We start from the raw sequence: 21,876 nt of genomic DNA on the forward strand, positions 1-21,876 counted from the left end.
GCAAAATTGCTAATTTCCCAGGAATAATCGGAGCTATAGATGGAACTCATATAGCTATAATAGCTCCTTCTGAGGATGATGAATATTTTAGGGAATACCTATACGTGAACCGTAAAGGGTTTCATTCGCTAAATGTCCAAATTGTATGATATTTTAACACATTTAGTTTAATTACTTTCTTATGCCTATGTACTCATTAATTCCTAGGTGTGTGATCATAAGTTGCGCATCACAAACGTTAACGCGAAATTCCCTGGTTCCTCCCATGATTCACATGTTTTCCGAATGTCGCAAGTCTCTACATACCTTGAACGATCATACACAAATGGGAGAAGAAGTTCTTGGTTAATTGGTAAACATCGCATTTCATTACAAATAATTATCTTTCTAACAAAAACGAACGTAGGTGATAGTGGTTATCCTCTCAAACCATGGTTGATGACACCAATAACGCACACGGTTGCAAACTCTGCAGAGGAAAGATTCGACAACTCCTTAACTAAGACACGGCAAGTAGTTGAAAGAACTATTGGAGTGTTGAAGCAAGTCTTTCGTTGTCTTCTTTTACATCGGACGCTTCATTACCACCCCACTGCAGCAGCTCGTATTGTGTATGCTTGCGCTACTTTGCACAATCTTCGTCGAGATAGGGCTCATCAAGATGAGGACGATGATTTTAGTGAAACTGAATCATCAAGCGATAGTGATTTAGACAATGAAGAAGGTGGAAGATTGCTAAGGAGAAGGGTGCAAGCAAGACAAAGAAGGAGACGGCTGAGACAGGAGAGAAGGGCTTTGGTAATAGATGTACCCCAATATGAACATCAAGCCAATGAATCGTGGCTACTTGCCGGTCAAGGAGTCCGTCAACACCTTATTCAGCGCTTCCACTAGAAAATTGCGTTTTAAATTGCTTTAAATCAAATGAACAAATAAAGAAACATTTCCTATTTTCGAGCATACTTTTATGTGGAAATTAATGACAAAATACATTGTGAATATATAATTTTATTTAAAATTCATTTTAACAAAAGTTATTTGGCAAGAAAAGCATTAATTGCTGGAACTAAATTGTCAATGCTTGATGCTATGGAACCGAAGCTCATGGTTAAGTCAGCGAGGGCTTTCGCTTTTCTCTCCTCTATGGCATTCCTTTCATTCAATGCATTTTTGATATCAATTAAAATAACATTTTTCTCATCTTCCATCTGTTTGAGAGTCTCCGTTGCCATTTCAAACTTCTCGTTATTTTCTGTTCTAAAGTTACGCTCTAAAACCAATTTACATTTATAATTATGGAAAATTCAAATCTAAACAAATCTTCATGTGTCAACGTAAATTATGTAACTTACTTCTTTTTTTATTCATCCGTGAATCTCTACCTTGAGGAACTTGACAATTTTCATTTTCCGGGTTAGCCTGCTCTGCAGTTTTATCTATAAACAATTTATAATTTATGCATATTGGCTCGATAGATTTTAATACTAGTGTTATTAATTTCTTACCACTAGCGTTATTGACAATTGAATTGTCGTCTATTATAATTTCAAACAAATTATCTTCAAGCTCAGTGCCAATCGTTGCCATACATGACGCTGATTGAGCGGCAAATGGAGGTCCAAACAATGAAGAATTACACCCTGACTTTGGTGGTACCGATTTAGGTCTTTGTTGTTGCAGCGTTGAAGTAGATGTTGGCAATGGAGCCACTGGTGTGGTGGTACAATCTTTAGCCGCTAATGAAGTTTCGTCTAATCCAATAGTTGAGCAAGACGGTATTGAAGGATCCACTAATGTAGCTTCCCGAGATTTGGGGGCTGATAAATTATCGTGCGTTTCAATCTTAAATAAGTAGTTTATAGGATTAGACTCGAAAATATGACATAAATAAGAGCAAAATACTGACGTTGAATATACTAAATCCTCCTTCTGCTACGTCATTGTTACCCTCTACACACATGCCACCCATAACTAATAGGAGGCGTGTTTCTAACGGACTAAGCTCGAGCTTTGATTTTTCTCCACCACCCGTTAAAGACATCGACTTCTTAATATTTGCAGCCTTAGCTTTAGTGTCCGATTTCCAATCGGTCCACGACTTAAAAGAAAATAATATTAATTCCTTATCATAAAAAAGGTTGTCTTTATCCTTCATTTCCAATAATTAGTAAAAATTACATACTTTTTTCCATTTTTTGTTATCTTTAATAGCACCGAGGCCTTCTGCATTTAACATATTAGTTAATGTCTCCCATAGTCTCTCTTGTATTGTTTTGGTAAAATTAGCATTAAATTTGCCAGAAACTAACTCCGGGTGTTGTTCCATAAAATCCAAAATCATTTCCCTTTGTCTATCCGTAATTTTAGGACCACGCGGAGGCATAGTTATTGGTTTTCCTTTAATAGGGGTAACAACTTAAATAATAATAGCCAAGGCTTAGTAGGCCACTAAATTTTTGGATGCCAATGTAAAGTAAAGTTAAATTATACAAAGATTCGAGTGAACTCAATTGAAAAGGAAAATTACATGAGGTTGTTGTTAAAAGAAATAAATATATAAAAATAATAATACAATAAATACTTTACGGTTTTACCTCGGAGATTCTCTGCTGCTAAATTTTCTAAAAACTCTCGGAAGTTAACTACGCACGAGTAGCAAGTTTCCCGATGTAAACAAAGAACCACGTGATATAAAACCACCAATAATCGACCTCAAAATAATAGTAGTTTTTGGTGGGATAAAAACCCCTACAATTTTAACGACCCTCTATCGACCGTGGGAAAAAATTGCCTTTGAATACCACTATCGTGCGATAAAAAAAATTGTCGGTATAGGATCGTTAAGGAAAGGGGTCGGTAGGTTTTGATCGGTGACTCAACGACTATCTCAGAATAGGACCCCAGGACTGCCATAATTCACCAACAGGCAGACATGGTAAATAGAGCCAACGAAAAACGGACTATGACGTCAACGCCGCTATACCCGGGTCAAGCTATTTATTATCAAAAAGGGAAAAGGAATTGGCAACCGGCAAAAATTGTTGCTAAAGCAACAGAGCCTCTGTCATACAAAATCGAGACGCCAACGGGTCAGATCTATAGACTTACCAGAATCCAACTGCGACCTAAACAGCCAGAGAACTTTTCCAACATCAGTACTCGCAATCCCACTCCACCAATACTCCCAAGACCAGACAACACGCCAGAGCAGAGTCCAAGTCCAGCAAACCATACAGCCTCGTTCAACTCAAGGACATTTTATCGAAGACAGACTGATCAACGACAGGACCCAACACTACAACCAGAGGTCATAGACGAACAACACCCTCCCGGAACAGTTCTTCAGACAGCGGGCAATCTTGATGAGACTGAACCCTCCCACACTCACGAAAGGATCCAGATGCCTGACAACGACGTCAACGAGACCAGACCACAGAGCAACCAACGGGAGGACTCCAGAACATACGCCCAGCCTAGCAGAACCAGTAGGAGTGGTAGACCATTAATACCACCACGGCGATACCAAACATAGGATAGGGCAACACTAGCATAGGCATAAAATTAAAAAAAAAATTAATGAAAAGAAAGATGTTATAATGTTGTCACGTGACCCAGACGAGGCTAGCTTATTCACGTGATCTAGACTGGCCAATAAGAAACTTACACGATAAACAAAGCTACAGTCAGGCTAGGTAGATCGGCGAGACGACAGTCAGGATCAGATACTCGAGCGATGTAGTCATTCTTAATGTTAATTTAACGAGCTTATGTCAAAGTAATAAAGATACTGTTTTTAAGTTTTATGTTGACTTATTATCATAACACAACTAATACTCAGACGCAATATACAACAAACTGGCGACGGAGATTTTTTTTCACCGAACCCTCCCTGTTTCGCTGTCTACAAAATGGCGGCTTCTTCGCTCTCGTCCGTCGAACCATTCGACGCTTCTTCTTGTGATTGGCCAACCTACATCGAACGCATCGAACTGTATTTTGTTGCCCACGATGTCACAGCTGCAAAACAGGTAGCCACGTTTTTAACCATGTTAGGCCCGAAGACTTATTCGTTAGTGCGCAACCTTACCGCTCCCGCGGCTCCTTCTACGAAGACTTTCGCAGAACTTAAAACTATTTTGGGTGATCATTTGTGCCCTAAGCCTTTGCTCGTCGCCGAACGTTTTAGATTTCACCGCTGTCGTCAGTCCGCGTCCCAACCTGTGTCCGCCTTTGTTGCGGAAATTAAACACTTGTCCGTCCGTTGCGGTTTCGGAGCCACTTTAGAGGATACTCTCCGCGACCAATATATATCGGGTCTGGCAAATGACGCGATTTTGAAACGCCTTCTCTCAGAAAGCTCTTTGACTTTTCAACAAGCGGTCGATATTGCGGTATCAATGGAAACGGCGGCACGTGACACTCGTGAATTACACGGTTCAATTACCACTTCAGTTGCCAACCCGGTACATGCTATTCGCTCTGGTCCGGCCCGCACTCCTTTTCGTTCGGCTCGCGCTCCCTCAAGTTTCTCGCGACCCCCGCGCTCTTCAGTTTCTGGTTCAGCACCTTGTAATGATTCGCAAACGGGTCGTCCCGCGTGTTTTCGCTGTGGTAGCTCTGACCACACGGACACCTCTTGCCGATTTAAAAGGTCCAAATGCAACCGATGCCATCGTCATGGCCATATTGCTCGCGTCTGCGACGTTCGTTCTAAGCACCAACGCTCCACACCTTCCCGTACAACTCCCGTACATTCTCTGGACTCTGAGCCCAAACCCACTGGTTCCGAATCGGATGACGATAATTCCTTCCAAAGCTCTCTCTATGAACTTCGTTCTTTAGCAATTGGGGAGGACTCTCCGATCATGGTTGATCTAGTAATAAACGACAAACCGCTATCTATGGAATTGGATACAGGCGCTTCGGTTTCCGTCATCTCTAAACAGGTCTATGACAGATTTTTTGGACATATTCCTTTAGACTTTACTCGCAAGAGACTATCAACCTACACAAAGGAATCAGTACGACCCGCAGGGGTCATGTCCGTCAAGGTTCGCTACGGCTCCCAGGAGATTCGGGAATTGCTTTACGTGTTGGAAGGGGTTGGAACTCCACTTTTTGGACGGAGTTGGCTGGGAAAAATAACTCTCAATTGGAAAGAATTACTTGGTACTAGAGGAAAAGTCGCAACTCTATCCTCTACTGAATACAAGACCCAACTAAACAAAATATTAGAAAAGCACAAGAAAGTGTTCGGTCCTGAAATCGGGAAACTACAGTCTTTCAAAGCGCATCTACATCTTCGCGAGGGCGTTAAACCGATCTTTTGTAAGACCCGTACGGTAGCTTACGCTCTTCGACCGAAAGTAGAACAAGAATTAGAACGCCTTGAACGTGAAAACATACTCACACCAGTCGATTTCAGCGATTGGGCTACGCCAGTAGTTCCTATTGTAAAACCAAATGGCACTATTCGCCTATGTGGCGACTACAAAGTAACTGTCAACAAGTCTTTGCAAGTGGAACAGCACCCGATGCCTCGCATTGAGGAAATGTTCGAACAACTATCACGAGGAACACGGTACACAGAAATCGACCTAAGTGAAGCTTTTAAGCAAGTGCAAGTAGACGAAGAAACTGGCAAATTCCTAACGATAAACACCTCAAAGGGACTCTACCGAGTTAATCGGTTAGCTTATGGCATTGCTTCATCGCCAGCCATATTTCAAAAGGTGTTAGAACAAGTTCTCTCTGGACTGAAATCCACAAGTAACTTCCAAGATAACATCCTAGTAACTGGCGAAACCGACGAAGCCCATCTAGACAATTTGGATAAAGTACTTGCTCGTCTGGCAGAATTCGGTTTGAAAGCACGAAAGGAGAAATGTCAATTCTTTGTGGACTCATTAGAATGTCTAGGACACATAATTGACGCTACAGGTCTACATCCTGTTGTAAATTGAGATCAGTCAACTAGTAGTTTAAAACATAAGCACTTTATTTAAGTTTAGTCTAACATGATAAGAGTGACCTCGACACTGCGGGCCTAGTTTATATAGCCGTTCCTTATCTAACATTGGTTTTTTATCTAAGGTCTATTATTGCGTTATGCCTATTATAACATCTTTCTTTTCCTTAACAATTAGTTTACAATATAATAACTGTAGTACGTAAATTATTATTATTTTTTTTAACGTTAAGCCTTTGTAGTTATAATATTATAGTATAGTAGCGCAATTATGTTAATAAGAATTTTTTAACTTGTTTGGAGTCGGTGTTGTAATCTTCTGGCCTATATCGTTTAGGTGGTATAAGCGGTCTGCCACTTCTTGTTGTGGGTCCACTCCTTTTCGTGTTTGCTTCCTGAACTGCCATGGCCGCGTCCGGATGTTCGGGCGACCGTCTGGGTCTGAATGCAGGTGGTAGCTCAGGCAATTCCTGGAGAGTGGCCTTTCGTTGTGTCGTTGCTATCCCTGGCGCTTCTCGCATTTGGCTGGTGAACGCAGGTGGTAATCCAGGGGATTTTTGGAATGACGTAGCTGGTCTTGGAACCTCGGGTATTTGGCTGTTTGGGGATGTAGTTGCTCGATTTTCGTTGCTCGAAATTAACTTGGTCCTCGATTGACGTCCTGGTAGGGGACCTATTTTTGAGATGGCTCTTGGAGTGCTATCCGTATCCTCTGCTTGTCTATGGAGTTCCGGAATGGCTTGATTTAAGCATGAAGGGATTTGTCTATGATCCTCTCGAAGATGGACTCTTGTACGTCTGAATGTTTGACCCCTTTCTGTCTTTATTTGATATGACCTTGGTTCGGGGCCTGTGTTTAGGACTCTCGCAGGGATCCAATTCCGTTGACCCGCTTGGTAGTAGATGGCCTGTCCTGGTAAGAACGGTTTTAATTGTTTTGATGTTGATGCTTGTTTTTTGTTAAATCGTGTGACCATGTCTTCTTGTTGTTTGGCGATAGCTGCCCTTTCTTTTCGTAGTGGATAGTTTGGTTCCAGTACTTTGTTGGTCACTGTGAGTGGCGTTCTTATTTTGCGGCCCATGGTGAGCTCTGCGGGAGATGGCCGATTGCTTTTTGGAGTCGTACGATATTCTAGAAGTACGTCTGATAAGTCTTTCCCGGACTCCTTGGCTTTGATTATGGAGTTTTTCAGGGTTTGGATATAATTTACGTACTACAGTTATTATATTGTAAACTAATTGTTAAGGAAAAGAAAGATGTTATAATAGGCATAACGCAATAATAGACCTTGTTTAGTCGCCGTGGGTCTATGCAGATTCGTACATCTTGTGCATTTTCAGGTGCTTCAGTTTTGGGAACAACCACCATTGGGTGAACCCAGTCGCTTGCCTCCGTGACAGGAACTATCACCCCGTGTTGTAGCATTCGATCCAGTTCCGCCTTGACTGGTTTTAGAAGGGCGAAAGGAATTCGGTGGGCTGTCGCAGCTGAAGGTGTTGCGTTTGGTTTTAGTTGTATGGTGTGCTTCCCTGGGATTTTTCCTATGTTACCGAATACCGTGTGATATTGTTGAATTATGTCTTCTGGCGTGATGGCTGGCTCTCGATCGCTGCTGGATTGCCCTTGCGATGTGTCTAAAACGTTTATTACTTGTGGTGGTGGTCCAAGGTGGTTCCGGTGGTGCTCGATTAGGCCTAGTTGAAATGCTGCGGCCGCTCCCAGTATTGGGGTTCTTTCCTCCGTGGTGACGTAGAATGGGTGCGTAATGCATGATTTATAAGATGTACATGGTGCGTCTATTATACCGGCGATCGGGACGGTGTGACCGGAATAAGCAGTGATGACGTGCGATGGACTCCGTAGTGGTACTTTTATCGGCAGGGCTTCGTACATTTTGTTGGTTATAATGTTCACCTGGGAACCCGTGTCTATCTTGAAGGTCATGGGTCGATCAAAGATATAGATAGATAGATAGATTTCGTCTTCTCGGTGAAGGGAATGTTGCAGCGTGGTTTCTGTTAATTGACAGGTGGTGACCGGATTTTCTAGCGTTATTGCCTGGAGTGTTAAGCTGTAGTTGAGGTATTCTTGACTTGGAGCTTGCGAATCATCGTATATAGGGTAGGTTTCTGCGTCGTAGTCCGGAGTGTCTGCTACGTAGCGCTGTGTGTGGTCATATCTTGTTTCGGCAAGAGCGTTAGTGCTGCGACACTTGATCTTCCAGTGTCCTCGTGCGTGGCATCCCAGGCATCTGGCATTACGGGCAGGGCATGGTCGTGTGTCGTGAAACGTACCACAGTTCGGGCACTCTGTTTGTAGGTGGTTGGAATTTCGATGCGAATGGGCATGTCGAGGTGACCTTTGCCGCTGGAAGTTGTGAGTCTGCGTGGAACTCCCGTGTTGGGTTTGGTAGTGGTAACTGCTTGGTCTGGGAGCTCTTTCGTGGTCATGACTCCGTTGTTTAAGGAATTTTTGTCTCTTCAGCGCGTCAATGCCCGGCGTTTCCGAGTGAAATGTGGTTCGAGGTGTTGACGAGTTCATGGCTACTGCGTGAAGAGAGGAAGTTTCTTCTGCTTGACAGGCCGCTACAGCAACATTCAATGTTAGGTTTGCCTTGGAGAGGAGCTCCTTTCGTAAAGTGTCATTTCGAATTCCGACTACGATGAGTGTTGTAATGAGAGAGTCTGTGAGTGGTGTCAACTCGCAGTCTTGGGCTTTGGTCTTTAACTCCGTGAAGAAGTCGTCAAATGTTTGAGATTCGCGTTGTACCGTGGTAAAGAATACGTAACGAAGATAGAGAAGGTTCTTGTAGGGTTTATAGTAGGTATCGAAAGCTGCTAATATTACCGCTACTGTCCTTGCGTCGTTTATTTCGATGATAGGCAAAGTATTGTAAATCCGACGTCCTGCCGGTTCTAGGATGTGCAAGAATGTGGCTCGTTGTGTTGCGATGTCCTCCTCGGCTAATTTCGCTGCGATGGCATAGATTTCGTAGCCTTCCTTGTATTCACGCCAGCTTGCTGCTGGGTTGGCACCTGGTACGAACTAGGCGGGACTCTTAAATGAAGTCATGCTAGGGCTTTGGTGCTTGTTGTGGAATGTTGCGATTTACAAGTAGTCAGGCTAGGGTGTGGTCATATCCCACCTCTATCACCATGTAGTAAATTGAGGTCAGTCAACTAGTAGTTTAAAACATAAGCACTTTATTTAAGTTTAGTCTAACATGATAAGAGTGACCTCGACACTGCGGGCCTAGTTTATATAGCCGTTCCTTATCTAACATTGGTTTTTTATCTAAGGTCTATTATTGCGTTATGCCTATTATAACACATCCTTCGCCTAAGAAGATAAACGCTATCAAGAACGCACCCCCTCCTATAAATGTATCTCAACTACGTTCCTTTATTGGACTCGTACACTGTTAAAAAAAAAGGTATTTTGAAGGTACTATAAATTACCTCCGGGACCTTTTTAGTACCCATGAACGTATTCTATTAGTTGTCTCACAGTGCGGGTATTAAATGATTTCGAAAAAGGTATTTTGGGAAAATAAGGTATGTAATGAAACCTTTTAGAGTTTCAGCGCTTCTAGCGGTATTTTATCGTACCCTGGATGTAGAAAAGGACTTAACAGATCCCTTTAGAGGGATTTTTTAGCTCCGGTCTGCTTATTATTTCTAACACTACTAGAGTAAAGTAAAATACATGATATAATGCTTCTAGCCCAAATTCTCTAACACTGCTCACTTCACCATTAGCACTTGTAATGACAGCGCAGAAGGAATCTCTGTTGGAATATTATATATAAGCATAAAGAAAAGGTTCGGTTAGGTTTAGTTTTAGGTTTTTCACTTAATAGGGTAGTGGTTTTCTACCCGAGATTTAAATTTCAATCGCAAGCATCCTAGCTAGTGGTTTTTCTTAAATATTTAAATAGATATAATTAAAATTAATTATTTTCTTCTACAGTTATGGACATAAGCATACGTTACATCATTTAAATGTGGTACAATTATGACATAAGGTATACATAATTAATATAAAGGTTTGAATCCGAGCGTACGCCTTGAGTCGCCATTCAGAAAATATCCATGTATATGTGACCCCCAATTACTATTATAATGTAACAGTGCCACACCTTCCTTAACTATGGGTAAGCAAAACTTGGGGAAATCTATAGCGGTTGATCCCTTGCTTACTTTCATGATCCTGTAAGCCTACAGCACAGACACTAAAAGGCGAGATAGATGACAAAATTTTATACTCGTACTGCGAGCCTACAGCGTAAAAGACGAGATGGAAGGCAAAATTTACCCTCGCGTCTTTCCGTCTCAGTAACATCGAAGTTGTCTATTGCTTACCTTATCTGAGAATGATTCAAGCCCGTGGTAATTAAGGAAAAGCTTACCGGTATCAAATGTGCCGCCAATATTTCTGATGGCGCGAAAATATAATTTAGACCTGTTCGTGGGTTTTATTTGACACCTAATTCGGTAGCTCATAATACCTTTAAAAGTATATTTTCGAACCTTTTTGAGTATTAACAGGTACCCTTTTCGGTAATAAGGAGTACCTTTCAAAATTTTAAAGTATTATTCTGACCTTTGTTGCCTTGTTCGGGTTTAAATAATACCTATTTCGGTATCACAAAATACCTTGTAGTCCTCAAAAATACCTTGATAAAGAGGTATTTTAGAGTACCTTTACACAACGGTATTTTGTAGTACCTTTATAGGTACGTCTGGGGATGCATCGAAAAACACCTTTAAAGGTACTAGACAGTACGGTTATTTTTTACAGTGTAAATTACTATGGAAAGTCTAGGAAAAGTACTAGAATATCCAACTCTTAAAGGTGTTACGCGACACTCTTAAAGGTGCGAAGCGACACTCTGAAAGGTGCTATGCCGCACCCTTTAAGGAGTTGCACAACACCAATATGAGAGTAAAAATTCACTTTCAGTGCGATATAAGAGTTAAAAAGGTGTTAAACTACACCTCTGTTGCACCATTTTATTCTTATCTTTGCCACCAATTGCTCAAATAAGTGTTATTAAACACTTTCAGGGGTGTAAATGCACACCTGAAACGGTGTCAAATTTGGACCCATATAAACTACTTTTAAAGGTGTTAAAGCACACCCCAATTTCTTAGAGTGAATAATGTGTTAGTTTTTACGAGTTGCACTAGAACACTTTGAAATCATGCCAATGTGATTTTTGACGTTCTTTGTATGAAATGTGAAAGCAAATAGAAATACCAGAAGGTGCAATAGTGAAATTTGTTTTCTAAATACTAGTGACAATATGGTAAATTGAATTGCATTAACAAAATTAGCACTATGTAATCTAAAATCACCATGAATCAAACATGTACTGTTCCCATGTTTTCAATTTGAAGAAGAGTTGCATATATTGTCACCCTGCAATTTCCTTAATACATGTGGATCAAGTTGAATATACACAATCGTGTAAGTCGCTCCTATTCCCAAAAACGACAAAAACAACCTTTTGGTAATCAGGAACAATCCTGCAATTTTCACGCCAAAACATTCTCCTTGCAATTGCGATTTGATAAACATGTAATCCTGCATTCTTCCCCTAGCCAAAAAATCCTTCGATAATTCTAACAGTTTTTCGGTAATTTCCTTCATGGTTTCCGGTATTTTAGCAGCGCAAATCGTAATTAAACACGTGATCAATATGTCTTGCAACATATAAGGAACCCAACCCAAGTGTAGAAATATTTTTTCGTTGGCATTACCGTTGGTTAGAATGCAATAAATTAGACAGCTGAACGTCGAATACAAAGATCCACAGAACCATAACGCTAGAGGTCTCTCCACTACGTTATTAATTCGACGAATTTGATTCACCAAAAATAGAAAATGATCGTTAAAAACGTTCAATTGCCGAGGGTTGGAAGTATCTTCTAAAATCACCGATAAATGTTGTGCCAGTTCGGCCGTGTATGAAAAGGCCAGCCAAAGTGTTATCACCAAGAATAGTCTCAAAGCGAAAAGACTCGCAACTTCCAATGAAATATAGAACAAAGCGCCAACTATTTCCAACAATGGTGTCACTATCTGGTTTAAATTTAATCTAAGTGTCAAAAGATTGCTGAAATTCACCACTGAGTTCTTGCTATCCACTATTGCGGGCTCAACCGATATCTGAAGGAATAAGAGTAAGACGTTGAACACCGTAGCCACGATGACGTGCCGTTTCATGGCTTTATTTATGCTGGTCACCTCTTGTGGAGAAGTACTATTGAGACGAGAAAAACCTCGAAAGATTTCTCGAATTTGTTTGCGTTTGTATATGAAGGTGTATGTCGAATCCAAGGACGCAATATTTGATATCATTTTACCGGCATGAAGTGAAGATATTGTGGATAGTAATATATATTTATTATTCTTACAACGAATAAGTACTTTAACATTATCACCGAACACCAGAAATATATGTTGACAAATAATGGTGTGTTTGAACCAAATACGGGTAGACGAGAAGAAACGTAATCTTCTTTGGTTAAACTTTTAATTTTAATCGTTGGGGATTTGCGAATTGATGCACCCATGTTGATTAAAAGTGACTACGTCTTTTCTAAGAGTTGAACTCTTGTGTTTTTGCAAGCAATATTGCGAGGGGTTAAAAAAAGAAAAGTATCCTACTGATGTAACAGAAAATGTTTACAAGAAATATTATGACATAAATTTGGGTTTTACAATAACAAAGAAAAAGACAAGAGGTTCTCTGTTATGAATTGTATTGACATATTTGGCATTTATCAATATTAAAAGATAAAAGTTTTTAATGTTTTATAGCATTTTGCCGTTTGGGCCACTGTTTTCCAGTTAAGATTGTAGTATTTTACGGATGACCCCTTAATTTTCATTAAGAAACTGTGTTAAATTAATTAAGGAATCATCCCTAAAACACTAATGACGTAACTCGAAAACCATGGCCCGGACGACAAAATATCAAGACTCTTAATTAACGTTCAAGCTGCAAATTTCTTACAGTGTCAGTATTATAGAGATTTTCTATTTAAATTATATACGAAATTACATTAAACACTGTGTAAAATTTAACAATAGTGTGTTAGTTTTTCGAATTACACTAGAACACTTGGATATTATGTCTTTGGTTACAATATGAAAGCAAGTAGAACTAACGGGTTGTGCTTGTTTTTGAATATTCTAAATTGAATTGCATTTACGAAGTTAGCACTACGTATTCTACTATCACCATGAATCAAAAATTTACCGTCCCCATGTTTTCAGTTTGTAGAACTGTTGCATGCAATTTCACCCTGCAATTTCCTTAATACATGTGGATCAAGTTGAATATAAACAATGGCGTAAGTCGCTCCTATTCCAATAAACGACAAAAACAACTTTCTAGTAATCAAGAACAACCCGGCAATTTTCACGCCAAAATCTTCCCCTTGCAATTGCGACTTGATAAACATGTAATCGCGCATTCTTCCCCTAGCCAAAAAATCCATCGATAATGCCAACAATTTTACTGATACTTCATTCATGGCTTCCGGTATTTTAGCAGCACAAATTGTAACAAAACACGTGATCATTGTTTCCTGCAACATATTAGGAATCCAAGTCAATGTTAACGTCAGGGTGGGACTCATTAAAATGCAAAAAATTAGGCTGCTGAACGTGGAATACAACGACACGCAGAACCATAGCGTCAGAAGTTTCTCCATCGCTTCATTTACCAGACGAATGTGGTTAACCACAAAAAGAAAATGATCGTTGAATACTTCCAATTGCCGAGGGTTAGAAGTATCTTCAAGAATCACCGATAAATGTTGCGCCAGTTCGGCTGTGTATAAAAAGGCCAACAATGGTGTTATCATCAAAAATACTCTAACAGCGAGAATTGTCAGTGTATCCGATGTGTAGTAGAACACAGCGCAAGTAGTTTCCATCAATGGCGTAACGTTTTGTTTTAAATCAAATTCGAGAGTTAAAAAATTAGTGTAGTTTGCATTAGAACTGCGGCCTTTAGTTATAGAGAACTCCGTTGCCAAAAAAAGTGCCAAAACTGCGACGTTGAAAACCACTACCACGATGGCGTACCGCTTGATGACTCTATTTACGCGGGTGACAACGTGGGGTGAAACATAATTGAGGCGTAAAAGACAGTCTTGAAAAATCTTCCTTATTTCTTGGCGTTTGTACACCAAAGTGTATATCAAAATCAAATATACGATTAAACTAGCAAGTTTACCATTAAGGAATAGATAACGTTTAGGATGGTAATATGTATAGACTAACTTCGTCACTAACAAGTACTTCAAAATGAACACCGATGTCCAAAAATAAATATTAATAAATAACGGTGTTTTTGAACCAATAATGGGCAGACGAGAAGTTAAGTCATCTTTCGTAGTTAAGGTCTTAATTTCACTCGTTGTAGATTTGCGAATTGATGCACCCATGGTTACTAAGATATCTTCGAGTGCTTTGAACTTTGTTTCCGAAGGGTTTAACTGTAAATGGGCAACAACTCGCGCCTTTTCATTAAGACAAGAAATATCCTCTAGTTTTGCTAAGTAAAGATGAGATGAAGAGTGATAGAAAACATTTACATATAACAACAGTTAAAGGAAATCGATTTCATGAAAAATATTTTGAAATAAACAGAGCCACACCCTTTGTGTGCTTACAATAACACATAATACATTAAAAGCTTATATGTTTTTGACTTGACATGTTTGAAATTATTATCAATACTTCGAAATAACGAGCTTTTTTAAATAAAGGGAGACTCCGGGCAAGAATTTATTTTTAAATCGAAAAGGCATGTTTTTTAATCGAAAGAGCGTGTTTTTTAATCGAAAGAACGTGTTTTTTAGATGGAAAGAGTAGTTTTTTAATCGAAAGAGCGTATTTTTAATCGAAAGAACGTGTTTTTAGATCGAAAGAATATTTTTTAATCGAAAAAATATTTTTAATCGAAAGAGCTTGTTTTTTTAATCGAAAGAGCTTGTTTTTTAAATCGAAAGAGAATGTTTTTTTAATCGAAAGAGAATGTTTTTTAATCGAAAGAGCATGTTTCTTTAATCGAAAGAGCTTGCAAAATAAATATTTGTATGTATTTTGGATTCCCAACTAAGCCAAAAAGCTGCCCACTGAATATGAAGTACACTTGCGCCTCTAAATTGAGTCGGAAGTAGCTAGGTTTTAAGTTAGCAGCAGTGGGTATTTTTGGGTCATGTGACAGATGGGAGTGCTTTCTCGAGGGGAAAACTAACACTTTTATTTTCTATATTGGTGAAATTGTTTCCAAAGAGCCCTGGTCAACTACTTGTAAAAAACTAATATCAAACACCACAGAAAATGCTGACCAATTAACGATCAATCCCGCGTACGCGTGCGCTCTTGAAAGGCATGACGTCGTTACTTCGACTAATTTCATTGAATGTAACCCCAGCGTATTACCTAAAACGTCGGATAAAATATAACGCAAGTTACGCCCGGCCGAAAGAATTGCCATCGGACTAGGCCACAAAAATTTTGGTCAAACCCTTTTCTGCATGGTTTTGTGCCGTGTTTACGACCGAAATGTAATCTAGCCCTACAAAAATGTTGTCCGGCAACAACGTCTAAGCGCTTTGCTGATAGTATTAAATGAAAGTATAAAAGTTCTTCAATGCTCCTTTACCAAAACAAGAATATTTTTGATGAGATTTTTACGTTGGGGGTATTCCCATTCACCCTTTGCTGCGATATGTATGTTCCATACTACCGGAAATTGATGCACATTTAGGTAATATTGAGAACGTATACACTACAGGTTTTAAACTCAATTTAGACAGAGGGAAAACCGTGATAGAGAGAGCCAAGGTTTTTAAAAACTTATTCCTCAACTTGGAGTTATTAAACGCAGGATGTTTCGTATTTCTTCCCAAGCCATTGCAAAAACTGCAACGGTGCACTACCGTTCACTGATCCTTTTGGGCAGAGTGGTAATTTCACAAGCAGAAAAATGTCTGCCGGAGTAGCAAACAAACTTGATAATCGTCTGTTTACAGACGATAGCTACTATCGTAAATGACTCAGGACTAATTCTCTAACGTGTGTTAATTTCTACTCCACTTAATTAATTAATTTCTACTTGCATGGAGTTCGTCAAGAGTCTGACGGGAGTCTTACGAAGTTACGACTTTATAGTATAATCCTTTTTCTTGTTAACACTGGGGAACAGGCATAATATATCAATCTGGCAGCACTGTTTTTTTTGGAAATGATTGGTATTACCTCACACGATAAACACGCTCGGGCTGCCAGATGATCCTGCCTTTAATTGGCTAGTAGAGCCCAACCATTTCCAACCCCGAAATATCTGACTCTTCCCTGATATGTGACACTCATTTTAAAAATCTGTGGCTTTTCTCTGACATGTCACACTCATTTTAAAAATCCCTGACTTTTCCCTGATGTTGTATATTGCGTCTGAGTATTAGTTGGAGCCTAAATAATCTAACTATAATAAGCTAATACAAGTTGGGAAAACCAAAATATTACCTCTCCGAGTCAAGACGACTACTTACAAACTTATTTACCCAGATATGGAAATGTTTCTTAAGTTAAAATTTATGAAATATTAAAGCAGTATACAAAGCATAGCAAATTTACTGTAAATCAGACGACATTTTACATCCAATAATGATATACTTGTACACATTAAAATCATCCGATGGGGGAAAACGGGAAATGAAGAGTTAAAACTTTGGAGGGATATTACCTTTACGTGTTTGTAAAGGCCCAATTTTCTACTCCTCAACTGTATGCCCTCTATGTTCAAAGCCATATTCACAACAGGGTTGGCATGTAAACACTATCCTCTCGTTTCACCTCAACGATTTTCTTAGTTTAACAACATGACTTAACGTTACATAACACCAAAGCTTATTTGTGGCTACACACACTGAAAGTAAATGCGTACCATAAAAAGCATGAAAACACGAAGCTATTATCCGATTACGATCAGACCTTTCACTGGTCTGGGCTGCGTTCAGCAGAGCTCACCAAAAAAGACAGCGGATTTGGGAAATGTTTACCGGTGAGCTCTGTCGTCATAGCTTTTCTCCGGTCATCGGCGTTTTATAAATGACGCTAGCGCAATAAAGCGTGCAAGGTACCAAGGCTTAACAAAAATTGTAGGATAACATATTTATAGAGATAGATAACAACTTTTATAATTAAAATTAGAAAATAACATATCTCTTAAAATTCTCGCGTGATCAACTGGTTTCACGCCAATTAAATAGCTATAGTCCCATAAAGCTATTTGTATTAATTCCTCCATGGTTTTTTCGCCAAGCTGAGAACTACGCGTTTTACGTCACGTTATCCAAAAAGCCGACTATTTTCTTTGAAGACCGCGCTAGCTCAGCGCTAAGCACCGTGACGTCAAATTTCAAAAAACAAAATCCCGTTATGTAGGACACTGCTAGCAGCGCTGGGCTCTTCTGAACGCGGCCCAGATTTCCACCATGATTATAAAATCTAAGCCTAATTATTTAAAAGTGTATTTAACTTTTGGCTCACTCTGAACCGTTAATGTCTCTGCATACAGAAACGAAAACCAAACCCAAACGTTTACTTTTTGGTTCACTAGGCCTATTGACAAATAAAAGTTCATTTGACCAACATACCAGCGTTGAGCTTACATTCACTGTGACTTTAGAAAGGATTATGCTATAAACAGATGTAGTATAGCTTAAGTAATATATAAAGATCCATTTTAAATAATAATATTAAAAAAAATCTTTGGAATATCAAAATGAAACGGAGCTTTAAAGCTACAAAAGTACTAAATGCATCATAATTACGAAAAATATTTCCACATATTCATTTTATATTATGTAAAACGGGAATATTAAGGTTCTGAAGGATTTCTTTACACATCAAAACAAAACGAACTTCTAACGCAGCGCACTAGTGTTACAACGGACGGACACATATAGACAAACACATAGACTGCTGTTTTACCCTTTCCGTATTAATTTTGAGTTGAGAGACATGATTATCTTAAATATTAAAATAAATATAATTAATATTAAATATTTTCTTCGATAGCTGTTCGCCTTATTGAGCGTTACATCTTTTTGAAAAAGAACAATTAAACATTCTTGAGAGACTTGACTAATATTGGCGTTTGAAATGAAGCATACGCCCGTTGCTTCGCCTTCATCAAATAGGTAGTATATAAGGGTGTCGAATCGCAGCTATGGATAAGAACAGCGCAATTGCGTGAACCTTTGGTGGAAGCCCCACCATTGGGAGGCCGGACGTTTCTCGTAACCCTGGCCGATCGCCGCGTATGTCTTAACCTTAAGGAGTAGAAGCCAGGTGTACAGACTGGTGTCCATGTGGGATGGACAAAAACAAAGACCAGAAGATGGTGGTGTTAGAAGCCAGGTATACAGACTGGTGTCCATGTGGGATGGACAAAAACAAAGACCAGAAGATGGTGGTGTTAGAAGCCAGGTATACAGACTGGTGTCCATGTGGGATGGACAAAAACAAAGACCAGAAGATGGTGGTGTTAGATGCCAGGTGTACAAACTGGTGTCCATGTGGGATGGACAAAAACAAAGACCAGAAAATGATGGTGATAGAAGCCAGTAAGTACAGACTGGTGTCTATGTGGAATGGACAAAGACCACAAAATTGTGGTGTGTGAAGCCAATAAGTACAGATTGGTATTCATGTAGAATAGACAATTGACTAGTCAGATGAAGTAATAGGGGCCAGTTGATTTGTGGATAGATTCAAGTTTTGAAATTTCCGGGAACTGTGAATACCGTCCGGAAATAGCGAACACATTTGCTTCAATTCGGAAACTGCGAACACGGTCCCCTGGGGTGTAAGTCAATAACAACAGACAGACACACACACACACACACACACACACACCCAAACACACACACAGACACGTCGAAATTAGAACCTCTCCGTGACATACGTCACTCGGAGAGGTAAAAATAACTCGTCAGTTAATTAATGACATAAAGTTTAATTGTGCTGAGAGGCTAATACGTTACAAGAAATACTAATCTTAAGACGAGCGTAGTGTTTTCCCCGTTCCGGTGTAGGGCGCGTATTCCGCGTGACTGAATAAACAAAGGAGAGATAATATCTCGTCTAGACTTATATCCGAGAATGGGAACGCTAGCGACATCTAGGTTAAGGGGATACGAAAACACAACACTCCTCCCAAATTAAATTGAAAATACCAGTTATACAAGTTATGATAATACAATGTTTAAATTTTTTAAGAGAACAATAACTTTCAAATATTTTTTTTTCTTAGTAACAAAAATTTATCACCCGTTACTTTACGGTACCAATGTATAAAATAATCATTTTTTTTTTAGTTTTAATACTGCGAATTAGGAACTTTTAATTCGTCATTAATTGTTGAGATCAGATTTAAAGGTTGAGTCTTTTAGGTGGTTTAATATCACGTTTTGATCGTCTGATCACCGGAGTAGTAGGAGTGATAGTTTCTTTAGTAATCTCTAGTCCGGGTGTTTGTGTTATAGGTTTGGGAGTAGGAACTTTAGGAGTACCCATATTACAGGTTGGTTGGTCAGGAACGTTAGAATTGTCCGGTGTAGGAACTGGTGTTGGGGAGATTGTCACGTTGGTTGGTTGAGCTCTTGGGCTGACAGGTATTTGACTAGAATTTGGTTCAGGACTTTCTTGGCGTTCAATTAGCTGGTCCTGGTGTCGTTTCCAAATCATTTGGTCAGGAGTTTGAATTCTATAAGAAACTGGTCCTGTACGTTTTATAACCGTAGCCGGTGTCCAACTAGGTTTTACGGTACGATAGTCTCGTGCAAAGACTGTGTCACCAACTTCGTAGGTTTTGTTGTTCACTGTGTTTCTTCTTAAAACTTGAGATGTTTGTTTAATTCTTACAGTGGTGTTAATGTCCGGTTTGATTAGACTTAGTCTTGTTTTCGGAGATCGTTTGAGAAACATATTTGCTGGAGTTTCTCCTGTTGTAGAGTGAGGGGTATTTCTATACGTAAGTAGGAAGTCATCTAGTTGTTGTTGAATAGAAGGAGCTGTTGACGTATGTTTGAGATTCCTTTTCAACGTTTGTACGAATCTTTCGGCCTGTCCATTTGTAGATGGATGAAACGGGGCCGAAAAGACGTGTCTAATTCCGTTAGTGGAGGTGAACTTTTCAAATTCAGAGCTACGAAAGCATGTTCCATTATCGCTTACGATCGTCTCAGCTAGTCCAAATCGTGAGAAAATATTAGTGAGGGATTCAATGGTCTGTTCCGATTACTAAAGAAACTATCACTCCTACTACTCCGGTGATCAGACGATCAAAACGTGATATTAAACCACCTAAAAGACTCAACCTTTAAATCTGATCTCAACAATTAATGACGAATTAAAAGTTCCTAATTCGCAGTATTAAAACTAAAAAAAAAATGATTATTTTATACATTGGTACCGTAAAGTAACGGGTGATAAATTTTTGTTACTAAGAAAAAAAAATATTTGAAAGTTATTGTTCTCTTAAAAAATTTAAACATTGTATTATCATAACTTGTATAACTGGTATTTTCAATTTAATTTGGGAGGAGTGTTGTGTTTTCGTATCCCCTTAACCTAGATGTCGCTAGCGTTCCCATTCTCGGATATAAGTCTAGACGAGATATTATCTCTCCTTTGTTTATTCAGTCACGCGGAATACGCGCCCTACACCGGAACGGGGAAAACACTACGCTCGTCTTAAGATTAGTATTTCTTGTAACGTATTAGCCTCTCAGCACAATTAAACTTTATGTCATTAATTAACTGACGAGTTATTTTTACCTCTCCGAGTGACGTATGTCACGGAGAGGTTCTAATTTCGACGTGTCTGTGTGTGTGTTTGTGTGTGTGTGTGTGTGTGTGTGTGTGTGTCTGTCTGTTGTTATTGACTTACACCCCAGGGGACCGTGTTCGCAGTTTCCGAATTGAAGCAAATGTGTTCGCTATTTCCGGACGGTATTCACAGTTCCCGGAAATTTCAAAACTTGAATCTATCCACAAATCAACTGGCCCCTATTACTTCATCTGACTAGTCAATTGTCTATTCTACATGAATACCAATCTGTACTTATTGGCTTCACACACCACAATTTTGTGGTCTTTGTCCATTCCACATAGACACCAGTCTGTACTTACTGGCTTCTATCACCATCATTTTCTGGTCTTTGTTTTTGTCCATCCCACATGGACACCAGTTTGTACACCTGGCATCTAACACCACCATCTTCTGGTCTTTGTTTTTGTCCATCCCACATGGACACCAGTCTGTATACCTGGCTTCTAACACCACCATCTTCTGGTCTTTGTTTTTGTCCATCCCACATGGACACCAGTCTGTATACCTGGCTTCTAACACCACCATCTTCTGGTCTTTGTTTTTGTCCATCCCACATGGACACCAGTCTGTACACCTGGCTTCTACTCCTTAAGGTTAAGACATACGCGGCGATCGGCCAGGGTTACGAGAAACGTCCGGCCTCCCAATGGTGGGGCTTCCACCAAAGGTTCACGCAATTGCGCTGTTCTTATCCATAGCTGCGATTCGACACCCTTATATACTACCTATTTGATGAAGGCGAAGCAACGGGCGTATGCTTCATTTCAAACGCCAATATTAGTCAAGTCTCTCAAGAATGTTTAATTGTTCTTTTTCAAAAAGATGTAACGCTCAATAAGGCGAACAGCTATCGAAGAAAATATTTAATATTAATTATATTTATTTTAATATTTAAGATAATCATGTCTCTCAACTCAAAATTAATACGGAAAGGGTAAAACAGCAGTCTATGTGTTTGTCTATATGTGTCCGTCCGTTGTA

General features: G+C 39.4%; 3 protein-coding genes across 4 annotated transcripts in view; 1 reads left to right on the forward strand and 2 right to left on the reverse strand.

Annotated features, from left to right (window-relative positions):
- LOC149679365 (uncharacterized) overlaps positions 1-21,876 on the forward strand; it is a 78,899-nt gene that overhangs the window by 38,478 nt on the left and 18,545 nt on the right. The window lies entirely within an intron of this gene.
- On the reverse strand, positions 993-2,692 carry LOC149679369 (uncharacterized). Its single transcript, XM_089835050.1, has 6 exons — positions 2,595-2,692; positions 2,183-2,397; positions 1,907-2,098; positions 1,506-1,842; positions 1,353-1,436; positions 993-1,270 (listed from the first exon to the last, which is right to left on the reverse strand). The coding sequence occupies exons 2-6, from the start codon at positions 2,381-2,383 to the stop codon at positions 1,035-1,037; spliced, it is 1,050 nt and encodes a 349-aa protein (XP_089691176.1). The 5' UTR covers positions 2,384-2,397; positions 2,595-2,692; the 3' UTR covers positions 993-1,034.
- LOC149679370 (uncharacterized) lies at positions 6,232-7,134 on the reverse strand. Its single transcript, XM_089835719.1, has one exon. The coding sequence runs from the start codon at positions 7,048-7,050 to the stop codon at positions 6,238-6,240; it is 813 nt and encodes a 270-aa protein (XP_089691845.1). The 5' UTR covers positions 7,051-7,134; the 3' UTR covers positions 6,232-6,237.

This window comes from Phalangium opilio, unplaced genomic scaffold, assembly GCF_054372755.1.
Source record: "Phalangium opilio isolate 3A_F unplaced genomic scaffold, DU_Popi_V2 ptg000041l_1, whole genome shotgun sequence".
Classification (NCBI taxonomy): Eukaryota; Metazoa; Arthropoda; class Arachnida; order Opiliones; family Phalangiidae; genus Phalangium; species Phalangium opilio.